This window comes from Geotrypetes seraphini, chromosome 4, assembly GCF_902459505.1.
Source record: "Geotrypetes seraphini chromosome 4, aGeoSer1.1, whole genome shotgun sequence".
Classification (NCBI taxonomy): domain Eukaryota; kingdom Metazoa; phylum Chordata; class Amphibia; order Gymnophiona; family Dermophiidae; genus Geotrypetes; species Geotrypetes seraphini.
In genome coordinates, this window is record NC_047087.1 from 286,479,759 (window position 1) to 286,500,371 (window position 20,613).

The 20,613-nt window shown below is 42.7% G+C and overlaps 1 protein-coding gene across 9 annotated transcripts in view; it reads left to right on the top strand.

The window, feature by feature from the left end:
• The window catches only part of LDB1 (LIM domain binding 1), a 297,290-nt gene that overhangs the window by 228,716 nt on the left and 47,961 nt on the right, over positions 1-20,613 (top strand). For all 9 annotated transcript variants that reach the window (XM_033940979.1, XM_033940977.1, XM_033940978.1 and 6 more), the window contains exon 6: positions 17,163-17,335. In XM_033940979.1, coding sequence (XP_033796870.1) covers positions 17,163-17,335 — 173 coding nt within the window. The remainder of the gene's footprint in view (positions 1-17,162; positions 17,336-20,613) is intronic.

A 20,613-nucleotide genomic window follows, 5' to 3' on the forward strand; every position in this document is an offset into this window, starting at 1 on the left:
CATGTTCAGCATCTCCCTTCTCTGTCTCCTATACGTTCCTTTCTAGTATTTCCCCTGTGCCTAGCTCCCTGCCCTCTTCTCACCATTCTATGATCCTCTCCCTCTATGTACAGTATCACTCGTCTATATCCCTATGCTCCCCCTGTTCAGCATCTCCCTTCTGCATTCTTATTCTCCCCATGACTAGCCATCTTCTCTCTGTGTCCATATACCCTCCCATGCAGCATTCCCCTTTTGTCCCTGTTCTATGCTCCCATCTCCCCTCTTTTTGTATCCCCTCTTTCTGCTCCCTGTGTCCAGCTTCTCCCCTCTCTTACTCCCTTACACCAGTGTGTCTCTCGTTCTCTTTCCTCCCTCCCTCCGCTATGTTCAATATTTCACTTAATCTTCCTTCATCCCCCTGGCTTAGCTTTTCTTTTCCCTTCCCTTCTCTCTTCCTCTCTCCTTTAGCCCCCTTCCCATGGGTCCAACACTCTATCCCCTCTCTTCAGTGCCCAGGTGTGGGTCTGGCACCTCTCCCTTCCTTCCAGCTCCACACAACCCACCCAGCACCTTTTTTTCCTCCCCCCCAATCCCCAGACCAGATCCAGCAACTGTCTCCCCTTTAGCTCCAGCTGGTCCAGCAGCCCAAACAAAACCCTCTCCCCTTCACGGGTGCAGCAGCAGCCTCCCTTCCTCCCTCCCTATCGTGGGTCCAACAGCCCCCCCTTGCTCCCAATCACAGGTCAAAACCAGCCCAATAAAATCCCCTGCGACTCCCCTGGGTCAGCCCCTTTCTCCTCCTGGGGAGAGCCTACCACCCACTTAGAAGCTTTGTGGATGAAGAGCAACATCACACACAGGGCTGCTGCAGGACTTTCTTTCGGCCGAGTCCCTCCTTCCAATGTAACTTCTGGCTGTTTAAGCCATCAGCTTTGTAGCTGGACTGCTGGCAGGCTATGTCCTTGGCGGAAGGACAACTCAGTCGTCATCTTCCCTGCCATCCTGACATGAAGTTTTAGTCACAGAGCATTGGGATGCTCCTGAAGACTCATTAAAGATAGCTAAGATAGTGGCTAGGCTGTATCCTTGGCACAGATGTGTCGGCAGATATTTGCTCAGCCTAAGGTGGATTCCTTATTAGTGCAGGTACCTAAACACTTGAGGGAGGGAGGTGTGGTATTAAATGATATACTGGATCACAGAGTGATTGTGATCCTTGAAAGATAGTTTAAAGTGCTGGCCTTAGGAATTAAAGCAGCTGCAGCGGCCTCTCTTGTGGCATGAGCCTGTCATTCCAGGTTCAGTTGGCTTACAATGGAGCAGGGTGAGCCTTTGCCCCAGTTTTTACCGTGTTTCCCCGAAAATAAGACCTACCCCGAAAATAAACCCTAGCATGATTTTGGGGGTAGGTCTTAATATAAGCCCTACCCCAAAAGTAAGCCCTAGTTCCGGGATTCGCCGGCAGAAACTCTTCAACCCGCTCCTGCCACGCAGCCAAACCCCCCCTGACCCTCCATCCTTCCCTCCCATCCGAACCATGCATACCGCGAGTGAGCCCTATATACCTTCATCCAAAGCAGCGTTGGGCTAGCTGCACACTAAACAGACTGCATTAACCTTCTCCGCTGGAGAGTTCATTCTGCTGTGTTACTGATGATATCAGTAACACGGCATAGGAAATTCCTTGACGAACAAGGTTGAAGCAGCCTGTTTAGAGTGCTGCCGGCCCGACATTGCTTTGGATGAAGGTATATAGGGCTCGCTCGAGGTAGTGGGGTTCGGATGGGAAGGAAGGATAGAGGGTCAGGAGGGTTTGGTGGCCAGGGGAGGGGGTGCTCAAGGGTTCTGCTGCACAAGGGATGGGAGGGAGGAGAGGAAAGATGCTGCACATGTGGGGGAGAGAAAAGAAAGAGGAAGAATTGGGATGAAAGAGAGTAAGAGAGAGATGATCATGTACATACCCTGAAAATAAGACCTAGTGTGTTTTTTGGGCCCCAAATTAATATAAGACACTGTTTTATTTTCTGGGAAACACGGTAGTTTCAGGAGTGGATTATGTGGCCAATGCTGTCTTATCATTATCAGGGTCATGAGCAACATCTTGGCTTATTCTGTCTCAAACTGAAGACTGCTCTGGATCTGGCATTAGGCAGAAAATTCCGCCTCCAAGGCTATGCTAAGCAGCCTTCCTTTCAAGGGACAATTGTTCGGAAAGGAGCTGGATGATCTTATGACCAGTGTTCTAGATTGCCGGCTGAAGTCTTTCCCAAAAGCAGATTGCAAACTTTGAGAGGCTCCGGGCGGTCTAATTTTTGTGGCGCCAGACACTTTCAGCAGTACTCAAGGGATCAAGACAGAGATTTTCAGAACCTAGGCAGAGCTAAGCCTCCACTTGTCTCACTTTAGCCTCCAAAAAAGCACAATGACTACAGCTCTGGAGCTGCTTCCCTGAACATTCAGATTAGTTACAAGCTTGAAGTTGCCCATCCTCTAGCTGTCTGGTTTGTGGACTCCAAGACAGGGCACCCAGAGATGGCATGCAGGAGCTGTGCCACAGTCCGTATATGGATGGAAATTCAGGCCATAGAACTTGTGCTGCCCGAGGAGTTGGGTGGGTTTGGGTAGATATTCCATAAACTTCATAGTGCCTAAGAAAGGCTTAGAAGATTGAAGACCCATTCTGGGTCTTGCACACGTCAATGTGGTGCTGAAAGTTCCATGCTTTCGTGTGGAAACAGTGCGATCAGTTATTGCAGTGGTTGTGCAAGGGGAATTTTTAGCTTCCTAGATTTGACAGAAGCCCACCTTCATATTCCCATCTTTCTGGAGCACAGGAAGTTCCTGAGAGTCATGTCGTCCTGGAAATCTTATCAGTTCTCGGCACCCTCTGGTGTGTGTGTGTGTGAGGGAGTTGGATATGGGGTTGCTTGATGATGGCGGTGGGAGTGGGCATATCTTCTGCTGCCAGGGGGGTGTCGGGGTTGCGTGGCAGTGGGAGGGAGTGGACATCTCTTCCACTGCGGGAGGGGGGGTAGGGGATAAGCAGTGTCAGGTGATTGTGCCGGTTCCAGTGGCAGAATAGAGTGGGCATTTCTCCTGCCGATCTTCAATTTAGTTGGTTTTTTAAATTATTATTATTTTAATTTGCTTTGGGGGGGGGGGGGTCTGAGTTGTCAAACCTTTCTTTCCTGTCCAACTACACTCTCGATCTGGTTCACAGCACAGTAACCATATAAAACATGAAAAACCAAAGGAACCGTAAAGAGGATACTTATTATTGCTGTAAGCATTGGATATTGAAATCAAAAGCGGTCAATCCTCTACAAGTACCTCAAAATGCTTTCACTCTGAAAATTATCTTGAGGGGGGTAAAAGCCTCAGAATCCCCTTCCACCAAACCCAATAACTCAGGTTGTAAATAAGTGGAGGCTAACTGGGGTACATTTAAGTCATTGGCATAAAAAACCTCCTCATATAATGTTTCACTATAAGAAAAAGCCTTGTGCAATGCAAGTGAGTAAGTGTCCGCTTAATGTTCAAAACACCAGAAAATTGGGTTAGCTACTAATGCTTACAGCAACATTAGAGAGCGATGCCTCACAAAGAGCTGTATTGACCACTTTTACATCCTGAGGCAGCTTACAATTAACGAAACGCTGGCCATCGTCGATGTGTGGTGTGCTTTTGTTTTCCATCTTTGTGAGGCATCGCTCTCTAATGTTGCTGTAAGCATTAGTAGCTAACCCAATTTTCTGGTGTTTTGAACATTCTAATAGGAAAGGAGTTGGGCCTTGTTTGAATGTTGCTTCAACCTCCAGAGCTACACAGTGGTGAGCTGTGTGTCTATGCTCTCTGAATGAATAGAGGGATGTTTTTTTGAGATTTAATGAGTAGACCCAGATAATGTCAGACCAGTAGGTATTAGATTAGATGAGACAAGGCTGTACATTAGTGTTTTCCCATTCACCTGCAAATATTTCCTTGGTATACAAAATGGTAGCTGTGTTGACAAGTTTAGAGAAATTGCCGAGTTTGGGAGCGGTAGTTGCTGTACCCTAGCAGGAGAGGGTATAGGTCATTACTCCATTTACTTCATAGTTCTGAAGAAAAAAGGTTCCTTTTGGCCCATTATTGACCTTAAAGATGTAAACTAGGTGCTAAGGGTTTCACATTTCCAAAGGAAGACTTTGCTTTTCATTATTGCAGCTATGCACACAAGGGATTTCTTTACTGCCTTGGGTCTCAAAGAAGCTTATCTGCACATCCTGATTCAGAAGTCACATCATCAGTTTCCACATTTTACAGTTCTGGGGAATCATAGGCTCTGTCCTTTGGATTGCCAATAGCACTTCAGACCATCTCAAAGATTACTGATACTGGCTGCAGTGCTCCACAAAAAGAGTGTACTTGTTCTTGCATATCAAGACAATTGGTTCATCAGGGCCAAGTCTGAGACAGAGAGCAGGTAAGCCAACTTGGAAAAGCAAATTATAACCTTCAAATTATTCTTCAGTATCTAAAATGAAAGGGAAGGTTTTTCTCCCCAACCAGGGAAGGGTAAAGTTACAGGCTTAGATCCAGTTGCTTCTGGCAGAGAGCTCCAAAAGCCTACTACTACTTATCACTTATATAGCGCTGAGTACACAGCAAGTTATAGAATCCATGGCAATGACCATCAAAATAATACTGTAGGCTTGAGCACTTATGTGGCCATTACAGAGATCTGAACTGTGGAGTCTCAAGAGTTAATGTAGATGCTGCTAGTTTAGGTCAATCACATTTTTTGTGAAGAGCATGGATCTGGAAGCCCCAGGTGTGTAGTGCTGATAATAGATGCCAGTCTTGAGCGACTGGGGAATGCATTATCGAGAGTAAGTAACTCAGTGGATGGAGACTGAATCGTCATGGTCAAAGGAGCAATTGGAAACAAGAACCATACAAAAAGCCTGTCTGTGATCACAGTCAAAGCTGTTTACATATTATATACAAATACAGTGGTACGTTGGATTACGAGCATAATCCGTTCCAGGAGCATGCTCGTAATCCAAAATGCTCGTTTATCAAAGCATAGTTCCCCATAGAAAATAGTGGCAACATCAACGATTCGTTCCAGAACCCGGGGTCTGAATGTGCCGGGGGCTGCAGCGCCGTCTCCTCCGTCCGCCTCCTCTGTCCATCATCCGAAGAAGAACCCCACAGTGCTGCTTCGGGGGGATTGCCTCTAATGTCCGCCAGCCGCCGGAGAACCTCACAGTGCCGCTTCAGAGGGTTGCCTCCTCCATCCGCCGGCCAGCTCTCCACGTCAGATGCCCCTCGCAAGCTGGAGAGCCCTCACTCGAGCCCACACAGCTGAGTGCCGCCCCACCCGCATGCCGCACACAACACTGATGATTGACTCTGTACGCGTCACACGCAGTGCGCAGGCGGGGAGGCACCCGGCTGTGCAGGCCCAGACAGAGTTCCTCCAACCTGTGGAAGGCACCCGACGTGGAAGACTGGCTGGAAGACGGAAGAGGAATCCCCCGAAGCGGCGCTTCCTGGTCTATAAGTGCTCGTTTATCGGGGCAGTGCTTGGTTTGCAAGTCAAAAGTTTGCTGAGTGTTTTGCTCGTTTTGCAAAATATGATAAGAGTAAACACTTTCAACACTGAATGTGAAGATGTCCAAAAATGTAAGACAGGAACAGCATAGACCTAACTCAATCCAAAAAATGAAGGAAAAAGCCTCAGAAAGGGCCCTCCCACCTCACTAAAACGGCGTTCACCTCACTGGCAATAAACCTTCATTATGTGATAAAGTCTTATGCTGTGCTGTAATGTGCCAACGAAAATTAAATAATAGAGGAAATATTCCACTTTATCTTCACTGATACTCGTCTTGCAAAACACTCGCAAACCGGGTTACTCGCAAGCCGAGGTTTCACTGTACCTATTTTGTACCAGGGTCAATGAAGGGTTAAGTGACTTGCCCAGAGTCACAAGGAAGTGCAGTGGGAATTGAACCCTGTTCCTCTTGTTCTCAGGCCACTACACTATTACACTATTTATCATTTCTGTAGCGCTGAAAAGCATACACAGTGCTGTACATGCAACATACAGTATAATAGCTGGTCCATTCTCAGAAAGCATACAATCTAATTAGGACAGACAAACAGAACAAATGGGACAGATAGAGGTTGGGATGGCTTACCTGTGAAAAAGGCTTAGCAGTTTAGAGTTCTTCAGCTTGGAGAGGTTGAGGGGATATACAATAGAATTCTATAAAATTATAATTGGGGAAGAATGGGTACATAAAGAATAATTTATCCTTTCAAGTAGCACTGAAACCAGGGAATAAAATACAAAATATATTTGCATTCAATATAAATTTAAACTGTGGAATTTGACAGATGTGGTAAAGGAAGTTAATATAGTTGAATTTAAAATGGATTTAGACAAGCTCCTGAAGTAAAGGTTCATAAATCATTACTCATGTAGGCCACTGTTTATCTCAGGATATGAACAATAAAGAATAGGAGCCTGCTGAATGTGAGATAGAATGCTGTTCTTGATGGGCCTGTGGTAGACACAGTATGGCACATTTTATGTGGGAGCTAAGAGTTGGCTTTGTGAATGAGTGAATGTAAAACCTTGTCATTTAATGTGTGATGTACATGAAGGCCTTTCCCGTTGGTACTGTTTTTCCCATAAAGATGCCCAAATGAATGCTTTTGGTCCTTGTGAGTGTCAAGAGTGAGGATGTAGCAGTTGGATAATACCACTTGGAGGGGGGAGAGGATGGTACATATCTCCAAATATATGCATATCATGACAGGAATGAAGCTCAGTCTTAAGCCAAGATTTGTTGGTTATGATTCTAACCTCTTACATTTACTGATATTTTTAATATAAATTAAATTGTGCCCAAGAGCTATGTTCTGGAGTTAACAGCTGGTTGTGTACAATACAGTTGGGAATAATTCTGCATCCTTCTGCCACATGTTTTTGGTCTCTCTTTTTTTAGGTATATAAGAAATTGAAGATAATTATTGTAACAGATGTCCTCCGAGGACAGCAGGCATACATTCTCACATGTGGGTAATGTCATCCATGGAACTCAAGTACACTGTCACTTCAAATTTTTAGGCAGTGCTCATACAGTACATGTGCCGGTGCTTTCCTGCCTGTGGGACCGTTGGTTGGGTAAAAAAGCTAAGAAGCCAATTAGGGGGGAGGTGGGCAGGTTTTGAGAATATACGCGTGCTTGTCCTTGGAGAACACCTGCTTTGCTTTCTCTTTGCTTTCTCTGAGGACAAGCAAGCATTATATTTTCACATGTGGGACTCCCAAGCTACCATCATGACTCTGGAAGAGGTTATACATAGAATAAACATGAGCCTGGCAAAATCCAACAGGGTTGGAGGGAAAGTTGGCACTTAGGAAGTGAAAAGATTTTGCAGTACTGCTTGTCCAAACAAGACTGTTTCTTCTGGAGTTTTGATCTGAACAGTAATGAGAGATAAAGGTATGTATTGAGGACCAAGTTGCCGCTTTGCAGATGTCTTCAATAGATACAGTGTAGAAATGAGTGCTGAGGCAGCCATAGCCCCACACATTGTGTGCTGTCACATGGCCTTGGAATATCAGCTCAGCTGAGAATACATTAAGGAGATTTGGTCCACTAGCCAACTGGAGATGGTTCTCTTGGAAGCAGGAACCCCTAATCTGTTAGGGTCAAAAGCTACAAAGAGATGGGAGGTCTTCCTGTGGGGCTTAGTCTGGTTAAGTGTGCTGTGGCATACTACCTAGAAGTCCAATGTGAAGGGATTGGTTAAGGTAGAATTCCATGACTACTTTAATGAGGAATTTTGGATGCATCCAGAGGACTTCTCTGTCATGATAGAATCTTGTGTATGGAGGATGTGAGACAAGAGCTTGAAGTTCACTCCTACAACATGCAGACATGGTGCTATAAGGAAAATTACTTTTAAAGTGAAAAGTTTCAGAGAGCAAAATGGGAGTGGCTCAAAGGGGGAGACTTCATGAGAAAACCATATTGAGATCCTAGAGGCATGCTAGGTGTTTGTGTGCGAAAGAGACCTTTCATGAAACAAGACTACTAAAGGACGAAAGATAGAAGCTTTTTGTCTAGATGTGAGTAGAATGCACTGATAGCACTGAGGTGAACTCTGACTGAGTTGGTTTTTAGACCAGCACTGGAAAGTTATAGAAGGTAGTCTAGTATTGATAGAAGAAGACAGGTAACGGGTTCTAGAGAATGCAATGTACAGCAGGAAAAGAACAGTATCCACTTAAAGTGGTAACAGCACTGAGTGAAAGGCTTTCTAGACACTTCCCAGATACTACAACTAAAAGTCAAAAGGATATTATCTGTTTGGGGAAAGAAACTGTGCTGTTGGTGCTAATGAGTGGGGGCTGGGATGAAGGAGTGTATAATGTTGTAAACAATTGACATTTCCACGGCTTTTTGGATGAAAGTTCTAGGAGAAGTGGAAACCAGATCTGGGGTTTAAGAAAGGATTGGACAGTTTTCTCCTGGAAAAGGGGATAGAAGGGTATAAATAGAGGATTACTGCACAGGTCCTGGACCTGTTGGGCCGCTGCGTGAGCGGACTGCTGGGCACGATGGACCTCGGGTCTGACCCAGCGGAGGCATTGCTTATGTTCTTATGGTGTGGCCAGAAAGGGACTATCAGGATTGTGGTGCTCTGATCCTGGCAAAGTGTGAACCGCATTGAACCACGAGGTACTGTGGTATAAAAATAAAGTTATTAGAGTTTTTTCCCCCTATGAGAGGAATCAGAGGATAAAGAGTAGAGGAACTTGTTCCTCCATTGAAGCAGAAAGGTGCCCGATGCCATACAATTGGGGCAAAGAGGCTGGAACTGAATTTTAGAAGTTTGTTCTGAGGGGAAATGAAAAGATCTGTCTGGTGTTCTCCCATTGAGAGAAAATCAGATGGAAGACAGTCATGCTGAGAGACCATTTGTGAGGCTGAAGAAGTATGCTCAACTTGTCTGCTATCACATACTGCTTCCCCACTAAATAAACCAACCTGAAGTACTTCATGATCAGTGGCCCAATTCCAAATGTCAATTGTTTACATACAAAGGGGGTAAGATCTTGCACCTCCTTGTTTGTTGAAATAGAAAATGGTAATCTGATTAGCCATATGGAAAGGTACTGCCTGTTGAAGGAGGTGGTCCTGGAACATTTTGAGTGTGTTTCCTATTGCTTGTAGCTCTAGAAGATTGATATGGAGGGTCTGTGTGTGGTGAGAATACAATCCTTGAGTGTGGAGACGGTCTAGATGAGCTGCGCAGCCCACCATCAAAACATCTGTGATTAGTTTTTAATGGGGAAGGGGTTGGAAATGGAGACCCTGCATAAGGTTGTGCAGTAACATCCACCATTGAAGAGAGTGACTTAGATCTGGGGTTACTTGTACTGGAGCAGACAGGAGTCCCGTGGCTTGGGACCATTGGGTTGATAAGGTCCATTGTGGAATTCTGAAGTAAAAACATGCAAATGGGGTCACATGAACTGTTGATGCTATGTGATTGATTCTTCCAACATGAACTAGCTGAGATCAAGAAGGCATAACATGTGGCTTGTGGAAGTGCACTTGAAGGTGGAGATTATTTGACGTAGGTGAATGAGATTTTTAACCCTCTGCTCAGGTAGAAAAGACAGACCCTGTGCTGTAGATGTGAATTTTGGTAGTTGACGGCAAACCCTAGAAGTTCTAGGAGATGAACTGTTGAGGTTATCTCATGCTGATCTGTGTTTGGTGATGAAGCTTTGATTAACCAGTCGGCTAAATAGGGAAGTATGTGAAACTCCCATGAGCAAAGGGTTGCTGCAACTACCACTTGACATTTTGTTAAAGACACGAGGAGCAGAGGCTAGTCCGAAGTGTAACACTTTGTTATGGAAGTGTCAAGGACGTATGCGGAAGCAGAAATACTTCCTATGAGCAGTTAGGATGGATATGTGAGTGTAGGCTTCTTTCATATCTAGAGAGCAAAGCCAATCTCCTTTTTCTAGCTGGGATAGAAGGATTCCCAAAGAGATCATTCAAAACTTCTCCTTCAGCAAAAATTTGTTTAGATCTCAAAGGTCTAAAATAGGTCAAAAGCTTCCAGTCATTTTTGGTATGAAGAAATATTTTGAATAGAACCCCTGGCCCTCTCCTGTTTAGGAACAAACTATATTGCATTTAGCTGAAGAAAGGCTGAGAGTTCTTGGTGAAGGAGGGTCTTCTGGGGGGAGTTGAAAAGAGACTCTTGGTGGGTGGTTTGGAGGATTTCTGATCATGCATAGGGCATAGCCCTGAGTGACAGTTCGAAGTACCCACTGATGTGTTGTGACAAGAGTCAAACGGTGAAAATCAATCTGCTTCCGATGGGGAGAGTAGGAAGTAGAGCCAGGGGAATATTGGCAGTGCTATCTAGAAAAGAGTCATAAAGATGATTGCTGTTTGGTTGAGATTTTTGTATATCTTGCTGCTTAGCATAGGGTTGCTGACCAGCAGGCTTAGAGGATAATGAAAATAGCTGAATGGAATGATATTTCATGTTATAGTAGTATGAACATCTAAATGGAGCAGAATATCTTCTACAAGAAGAAGAAGACTGAAATTTGAGGCTTAGACAAACTTGTCATAGTGTCTGTGTGGTTTTTTTTTTTAAATTTTATCAGTCACCTCTTTAATCTTGATTCCAAAGAGAAGGTCACCCTTGCAAGGAACATCTGAAAAGGTGTTTTTGGACTGAACCCTGCGTCAACATAAACGATGCAGAGCAATTGCCACTGCTGTTGTTCTAGGAGATGCATTAAATGCATCAAATATGCCTCTAGCTAGAAATTTTCTGGTAGTGAGCAAGCTTTTGGATAAGTATGTATTGGAACTTTTAAAGTTTCTCTTGAGGATGAATTCCTCATTGTGTGAGTTTAAGCAAGGATTTTAAATAAATGGACTGATTTCATTTCATAGATTACAAATTTCTAAACCGCCTTGTTCTAAAGCGGTGTTCATAAAAACATACATAACAGATAATAGTTAAAACATACAGAATCCATACAAACATCAGAGAAGTCTCATATCACAGTCTCTTTAAATAATCTGTCCTGAATGATTAAATGTTGCTTCAACAGTCTTTTAAATAGAAATTGTACTCTATGCAATACTACTGGAAGTTTATTCCAGTCCATAGGGCCAGCAACTGAGTAATTTTCCTTTGAGTAGTTTCAAGTCATTCTTCTCTAACTGTAGTAATACCAGTTGATATGAAATTTCGGACCGGAGAGGTCTTCTTGACACATACCAGTATAAATGATCACACAAATATTGACAAGATTGGTATACAATATCAATATCAGCAACTTAAATTGAATACTTTTTTTAACAGTCGACCATTCCAACTATCTATAAAAAGGAGTAATGTGTTCATATTTTTGAAGTCAAAAAAGCAAAAGTACAGAATAACTTTCTACAACCTGTAAGGATTGTATCATTGATGCAGGTAAACCCAAGTACATAATACTGCAGTAATTAATCTCATTCAGGATCAGACTCTGAAGAATCTTGCAACACTCAGACTGTGAAAGCAATGGTTTGTTTAATCAAAAGTTGTAACTTAAGAAACAGTTCATAATTCTATTTGAGCATGGATGATTAAAAAATGCATTTACCAAAGGAGTCCAATGTTCTGGCTTCCCTTCTGGAGTTGCTGAAGCATAAGACCTAGTCCTGCGTGAGAATTTTAGAGCAGATTCCACAACTAGAGTGATGATGAAATTGTGTTCTCTCAAAACCTGGACACTTTTTTGTTTTCTGTACATTGTATTAATTTTTCTAGGAGCTACCTGGATTGAAAGATGGGTCTCCTAGTTCTTAAATAGGGTATCTTTATGACCCTATGTAAAGGCCCCTTGATACAGTCATTTGGTGGTGATCCATAGTAAAGAAGCTCAAAAGGTCTGAATGAGGTTCATCCTCTTATCTCCATTTTAATGGGAAGAGCTTGACCCATTTGTGTGACAAAGTCAGTAAAGGGTGTGCAAAGGAGAAGGATCAAAGGGTATGCCATAATATTCTTCCACTGAATAATCTGGTAAATTCTCTTCTGAGTAGTTGGAGAAATCTGAATCAGACTCCTCAAAATATACCCTTCTAGGTGAATCAGGGAGAGTGGTTTGAGAGGATATTGAGATGCATCAAGGCATGGGTCAATGATCTGACCCAGGAGATAACTCCTCTGCTGATGATGACACATGCATGGAATGGGTCCATTCTGACCCTGATACTCAATGTCAAGCAGGGGTGCATGAACTCATTCTTAATTTAATGCCTCAATGTATTAGGCTGGACTGAGATAAGCATGGATACCAAGATAACTTATGTAGACTGCATCTGCAGTAGCCCCAAAAGCTCTTGTTTGAGCATAGCCCTGATCTTTTCCTGGAGAGTAGGTGTCTTGGTCTAGGCTTGGGAGACCAAGTTTATTTGTATTTCTAAGTTTATTTTGTATTTACTACTACTTATTTCAATAATGCTGCTAGAACATTTAAGAGACAGTCCCTGCTCAGTAGAGCTTACAATCGAATAAAAAAGATAAACAGGACACGTTAGAGGTCAGGAATTTTCTCAAGCAAGGGTGCTTTACAAGCGAGTCTGGGTTAGGAGTTAAAAAGCAATATCAAAAAAGTGGGCTTTTAGCATGGATTTGAATACTGCCGGGGATGGAGCTTGACATATTGATTCAGGCAGACTGTTCCAGGTATATGGTACAGCAAGAGAGAAGAAATGTAGTCTAGAGTACAGTAGAGGAGAAGGGTACAGATGAGAGACTTGCCCAATGAACGGAGTTCCCAGGAAAGAGTATAGGAAGACAGAAGGAGAAATATTGAGGTGCAGAGTATACTTGTAAGTCAATAGGAGGAGTTTGAACTGTATGCAGAAATGGATAGGGAACCAATGAAATGATTTGAGGAGAAGGGGTCAAGTGAGCAGTGATTCTGGCAGACTATAAGTTGTGTAGCAGAATTTTGAATGAATTGAAGGAGAGAGAGATGATTACTTGGAAGACCTTTGAGAAGCAAGTTGTAGTCTAGGTGAGAGGCAATAAGGAAATGGATAAAAGTTTTGGTAATATGCTCTGAGAAAGGTCAGATTTTGGTGATGATATAGAAATGGATAAAAGTTTTGGTAATATGCTCTGAGAAGGGTCAGATTTTGGTGATGATATAGAGAAAGCAATGACAGGTTTTGGTGGGCTGTTAGATTTGTGCAGAGAAAGAAAGAAAGAGGCGTCGACGATGACCCTGAGTTTGCAAGCTGATGAGACAGGGAGGATGAGTGTTATCCATTGAGAAAGAGTGGGGAGAGAGGAGAGGTAGGTTTAGGTGGAAGGATAAGTAACTCAGTCTTGGCCATGTTCAGTTTTAAGTGGCAGTGGGACATCCAGGCAGCAATGTCAAACAGGCAGCTGAGACTTGGGCCTGGATTCCTGTAGAGACTTCTGGTGTAGAGAGGTAGATCTGGGAGTTGTTAGCCTAGTGGTGATTTTGAAAACCATGGGAGGAGATCAGAGCACCAAGGAAACGAATTTAGACTAATAGTGGGAGGATCCACCACTGCATACACTAAAGATGCGATAATAATAATTTTATTTTTATATACCGCAATACCACAAACAGTTCAGAGCGGTTAACAGAGGAAGAGACTGTATACAGACAGCGATATTACAAAAAACTTTCAAAATTACATTAACATGGTAAGATTAATCAATTTTTCCTGGAAGTATTTTAGAAGTACATCATGGTAGAAATAGAGTTAGAGAAATTTGTCAAAGAGATAAATTTTAATTGACTTCCTAGAAGTTTGGTAAGAAAAAACGTTTGAGATAGTTGGTTAAACATTTATTCCATTTGCCTGCTTGGAATTATAATGTTCTATCGAGGAATCTCTTGTAGATACAGCCCTTCAAGGATGGGAAAGCGAACAAATGAGCACTATGTATACAAGTTGTGCCTGGAAAGTCAAAATAATGAGATAGATAGATTGGGGATGAACCTGTTATGGTTTTGAAGCAAAGGCAAGCAAACTTAAAAATAACCCTTGCTTCCATGGGCATCCAGATAAGAAGATAGATGAGAGGTAAAAAGAGAAGAAAGAACAGAGCCCTGAAATCCAAGTGAGGACAGCGTGTCAAGGAGAAGATGGTCTACAGTGTCAAAACCAGCACATAGCTTGAGAAGGATGAGGATGGATTAGAGGCCTTTAGATCTGGCCAGGAACAGGACATTGGAGTTTTCGTAGAGTGCAAGGGCAAAAGCCTGATTGGTATGGGTCAAGAATAGATAGGGGAAACAGAGTCAAGGCAATGACAATGAATAGCACGTTCAAGTACCTCAGATAAGAAGGGAGGAGGGAGATGGGGGCGAAAGTTGGAACGGCAGGTGGGGTCCAGTGAAGGTTTTTTGAGGTGTAGTTTCAGCATGTTTGAAGACATCAGGGACAGTTGCACTGAAAAGTGATTGAGAATGCGACAGATGGAAGGGATGACAGTAGGAGAGAAAGTCCTAAGTAGATGGGTGGGAATCGGATCAGAGGAGCAGATAATGCGTTTGGAGGGGGGAAAGAAAATATGCAGTTTCTTCTTCAGTGATTTCAGGAAAGGAAGAAAAGGTGGCAGGAGCCAAAGGAGGGTTGAAAGAGTGGGCTGGGGAAGGGACAGATGGAGGTGGCTTGGTTGATAACTTCAGGTTAATCTTGTGAACCTTGTCATAGAAGTACTCAGCCATAGTCTGGGGGTAAGTGATATAGGGGTTGGAGGTGAGGTACTTTGAGTAGAGAGCTCAGTGTGGCAGAGAGACAGCGAGGGTTCGAACCAAGTGTTAGTCAAATGGGTATAGTAGTCCTGTTTGGCAAATGAAAGAGCAGACTGGAGGGGAAGTCAGGAGAAATTTGAAATGTATGATGTCAGCATGAGAGTGGGATTTGAGCCAAAGACTTTCAGCAGACCTGGCACAGGAACAGATTTTCAAGGTCAGCCAGGGCTGGGGTTTGGCATGTCTTACAGAACATGGAGTGGGGGAACGAGAGTATCTAGAGAAAGAGAATGGTATTATAGGAGGAGACAACCTCTTTTGACAGACTTTGTATAGCATAGTAGTTGAGAGGATGGGTGAAACATTGGTGGAGAGAGTGCAAGGTTCAATAGCCTGAAGATTCCTAAATGCATTTGTGGAGATTGACTGGGTCTGGGTGGTAGGATGATGAATTGTGAAAGTTATCAGAATTGTGAAAGTTATCAGATGATGGTCAGAGAGGGGAAGAACTGCAGTAGAGAAATTTGTGATGGAGCAGTTGGAGAAGAAGATCAAAGCATGAGTACTGTAGGGTGGGAGTTAATTAGGAAGACCAGGATTGGGATTGATATCCCTGGTAGAGAACAAAATAAGGAGTGAGATTACAGACAAGAGTAGCAGAGGCACGAGGACTGTGCCACAGACGAGATACACACAGATATAGTGGGAATGATTGGCTGAGAGGAAGAAAATGTTGAAGCTTTAGAGCTGAGAAGAGAGTAGAATACAAAAGGGAAGGTGAGATGATGAATTCAAAAAGCAGGCATTGTGGTTTTCAGGAGTTCAGTGGTTTGGGGTGGAGAAAAAGATTGGGACAAATCAGTATCAAGAGGAGGAGGTGTACAGGAGCCATGGAGGGAGAAGAGGAAAGAGTAGACACTTGTAACAGAGGCCTTGAGTGAAATGGAGTGGACTAAGGAGTTGCCTGGAGAACACTTGGAGGAATATGCAGGTGGCTGCAAGACCTCTTCAGTAGTCAATAAAATTTATCCTAGATATAGGAGAATTTCCTTAGGCTTAAACTTAAGAAAAACTGCTGTGCTTGACTGGGATTAAATTGTTAGTGCGGTACCCTCTTAAAATATACTCATAGTCATCTGAGTGGTTCACAATCTAATCAGGTGCTCTCTAAGTATTTTCATTGTCTGACCCGGTGGGCTTACAGTCTGATACCTCGACCTGATCTGCAGCGATGGAGAGTGATATACGGTACGGCAACACTTACATTGATGAGGTGGATTCCTGGGACCATTCCATGCCTAGAAGAGGAAGAATGTTTATGATGCCTAGCTTTCTTATGGGTAGCCTCCCCTGATGGGAGAAGTATGGACGAAAACGTTGAGTTCTGAATTTGGAGATAGTCCGATGCTCGTCTTTCTTTATGTGGTGTCAATACGTGCAGTGTTGATACTGATGCCGGTGTCAATGCAGGCTCTTCATCAGGTCCTGGATCTCCCATCATGCTCAGTGTTGCTAAATCAAAAAGTCTTTCACACATGGAAGTTGTTGGGCTTTGTGTCCTCTTTACCATATGTAGACAGAGGTCATGATAAATGTCTCGGTTAGGAACTAGACCTTAAACACATCAATTAATGGGGTCAGAGTCTGAAATAGTTTGATTATATCAAGTAGATTTCTAGGTTGCTTGACATGGAGGAAAAAATGGCTGCCACCAAGTCAAAAGGCTCGATAGCCCGGGGAGCTCAAGTAAAAAGTACGCTGAAAACTTTCGACATTACCTGGTGCGAAAAAGATTTTGAAGTGACCCAAAGGCCAAAAAATTAAAACTGAAGAAATGTAACCAAATTAGGGGGAATGACTAAGAAAAAAAAAGAAAAATGAAGAATTATGAAGAAAACTACAATAAAATAAAAACAGGAAGGCAGAAAAAGATTTTTAAGTTTGACACGCTGAAGAGAAACTGAAGACAGCTTCTTAGGCAAACTAAGAACCGATAGTCCCGTGAGCTGGTCGGGCAGGAAGGGTATGAGCATTTCCTAAAGATTTAAAGTGACAGTCCCACTTGGCAGTACCTGTACTGGGTTTGTGTATGATGTCATCCACATGTGAGAATATAATGCCTGCTTGTCCTTGGAGAATCTCCACTTTCTCTTTATGCTGTACAGAAAAGTTACGTTCTATTCATGTTTCTCTTAACTGTGTCATTCTTCTGTCTTTCCTTTATCACCGTGTCTGGTTTTCTTGTATTGACTAAGAGGCATGTCTCGTCTTTACCAAATAAGACATGTTGCTGGCATACTGAAATAACCTTGGGTCACATTTGATATTTTTATCTCTCTTCTTACAGCAATTGGCCGAACGCTGATTCCTCGTTATTTCCGCAGTATCTTTGAGGGAGGGGCCACAGAGCTGTATTATGTTCTGAAGCATCCCAAGGAGTCTTTCCACAATAACTTTGTGTCACTGGACTGTGATCAGTGCACCATGGTCACACAACATGGCAAACCCATGTTCACTCAGGTACCCAAGTGGGAGAGACATTACACTGATCTCTGGGGGCAGCAGTTTCAACAGAAACAAACAAACAAACAAAAATCCTTTAGGCGAGTTGATTGGATGTTAAAATCAATGAATTCAATAAGATCCTCTCTATTTGGGGATTTTGATTTTTATTGCTGAGCTTTTGAAATCTTTTGATTATACAATCACCTATTTGTGAAACAGGGTGCTCCCATGCTGGTCTAAAAGCATTTATTCAGCTTGAGCGTAAGAAACTAAATAAAGGACATAGTGGCAATTTTTAGAAAAACTGGTGGGGGTGGAGGTCATGGCTACTGCAGAATATGCCCACTTTGTTCTGCAAATAAGTGTGAAATGAAATGTAAAATATTAAAACAAAGAAAGGAGACCTAAGAATGCGAACAAATGAGAGAGCAGCAATAGAGCTGAGTAAAGAAAAGTTGAGTTTTACTAATCCAGCTAATGCATGATTAAATAGTTTAACTGCAGCAAGCAGTTGTGCATGCTCACCAAATGGGAGTAATTGTAACACATTTTTTGTTTGACTATTAGCAAATTAGCTGTTTGTGTTTCTTTTCAGCTACACAATTGGGATCCTAGGGATAAAGGGGAAGAAGTCTGTTTGTTTATGTATTTATTTTATTCTAACTCATCACTGTCTTGTTTCCAGAAATGGGGCATCCACTCCAGCTGTATGCAGCATCTGCATTTCTATAAATGTGGATGCTTTCTCAAGGAGAGGGGCCCTACCTTCAGAAAAGGGTTGAGCAGCAATGCCTAACTGGCTAGTTGGGTTTTCAGAATTACCACAGTGAATATGCATACAATGGATTTCCTAGTATATACAAATATGTCTCATGTGTTTTCATTGTAGTACTCCTAAATACTCTATTGGCTAGATATGCCTCCCCCCAAAATGTTGCAAAGTACTGTCCTTGGGAATGAAGACCCTAGTGGGGGAGGGGGAAATTACAAGCATCTCAAGTTTGTGGACATGTACATGGTGCGTCATCTTGAGGCTTTCAATGTTACTTATTTTATTTCATCTAGAGCCTTACACACCCTATGGCTGAGCCAAGAGAGCTGTCTGCTCTATTAAGGTGTTGTGCATTGTAGGCCATGACAGTATGATGCATATCTTTCTTTTGGTGATAATTAGTCTTCATTTCTCTCAGTGCTACATGCAATTTCTTATTTTGCTGTTATGAATTGACCACCATCAAATGGGGATGCAATGATGTATAACATCCAAAAATACATAATAAAAACATAAATGTACAACAGAACATTTAAAAATGTAAAAGTGTAATATATACCTCATAGGGCTCATTGTTATCTGTTAAATTTGTAACTCTAGATATTGGGAGATAAGAGTGGGGGATAGGGGGATAGAATTAAGAGGGGAGGATTGCAACTCAGTAACTGTTTTGGTTTATCAAAGTAATAAATCACTATGAAGGAATAACGAAAGTGGTCATGGTTATGCATTTGTACTTGTGTTTTGATATTTCAATAAAAGTTATATATAAAAAAAAAAAAAATCCTTAATCTCGTATCCTAGATACAACAAGAAAAAAGTAATACTAATAATTATCCCCAGAACATATTATTATACCCTCTCCAATATTATAATATAAAACATTTTAAAACTTTTGCTTTCCCAAAGGACATTGCCAAAACCATGCTTTCATCATTTTATGAAAGCAAAAATATTACCTGGTTAGTCCACCAAGTAGGGCTTATAACAGAAAAGGCTCTCTTACTAACCCACTGTCTTGGTGAATGGTATCTACAGCAAAGTTTTTTGAAGCTCTCAGGTTACTGTATATCAAGACAGGATATAATTTTGCCTTTGCTAAGCAATCGGTGCAATTTCTATAGCATTAGTGAGACATGACTTCTAGCTCATAACCATTGCATTGTCATGTTCTATAACAACTATGCTTGAGCTAAAGACTTCTTTGACAAGGCTACCTTCAGCTGTTTGATAAGTTTGTAACTTGAATATCGTTGCATCTCTGCCTGTATGTATATTTCACTGATTATATAGTCCTTCTTTGATGTGAACTGCCTGGAACTCATGGTTGGGTGGTATACAAGAATAAAGATTATTATTATTATTTCCATAGTCTACTCTTGTGAAAATCAGGGAGTGGATCAATAATTGCATTTGCCATTGCAATAGGGATGGTATGCTGAACCATAGGGTACTCTTATTTTTGCGAGCAAACTGCAGAAAGATGTCAAATCAGTTCTTGAAACTTCCTCGTTCTCCCTGGAGTCTGCTGCCCCCTTCAGCTTTTCTTTGTGCAGGAGAGCATGAAAGTTGTCTTCTGATCTGCTTGGCTTATTTTTTTTTTATTTTGCGGTTTTTCACTCTGGTTGTTAGTTTTTTTCATGAAGTCAGAGTTCCCTTTTGTTAAGGGTATACTCAGCCTATGAGGAGAGGAGCATATTTTAAATCTGTAGCTGGCAAGTGTATCCTTTGGGGATCTGTTTAAGCCAGCCTGCTGAAGATTTGTGGAGCTCAGGGTCTGTTCCCCTGGTGTTTGCTCGCTCCTTTGTCTTGGTCAGGGGCTGGAACGCAGGTTGTTCGGGTGCTAATAGTGTTCCTTTGGGGTTATACATTACCATCTAGATCAGTGTTCTTCAACCACCGCTCCATAGAAATTTCCTGCCGGTCCACAGGGCTGGCATGTACATCGGGCCCAAAACAGTGTTCTTCAAACGCCGGTCCACGGTGCGATCGATGCGGCATTATTTTAAGGCCGGCTCCCTCTTCCTCACTGACTCAGTGCACAAAGCCACAGCAGCGGCTCCTATGCACGTCCTGCGCCTGAACTGGAAGCCGCCTCTCTGATGTTGTAAAGTCAGAGGGAAGGCTTCCAGATGAGGTGCGGGACGCACAAGGAGCCGCTGCCCGTAGCTTTCTGCACTGCATCAGTGAGGAAGAGAGAGCTGGCCTGAAGATAGCACCAGGGGCAGGCCAGAAGGTAAGGCGCAGCATGGAGGGAGGAAGACAACAAAGGTAGGGGGAATGATTTTAATTTTGAATTTAGTGATTGAATTGTGTTAATTTTGGGAATTTACACCTGCTGTCTATTTTACACTGTTCAGGAAGAAATGAATTTGTTTCTTTTTCTCTGGGGGTTGTACTGCATGCAGAGTCTTGAATCTTAGAGTTTGGTTGTAAATATTAGTACTTTTAGTTTTTGGTCCTGCATTTGCATGGAGTTTTCTGGTAGGAATGAATGTTGAGAATCATACAGTGTGCTTTG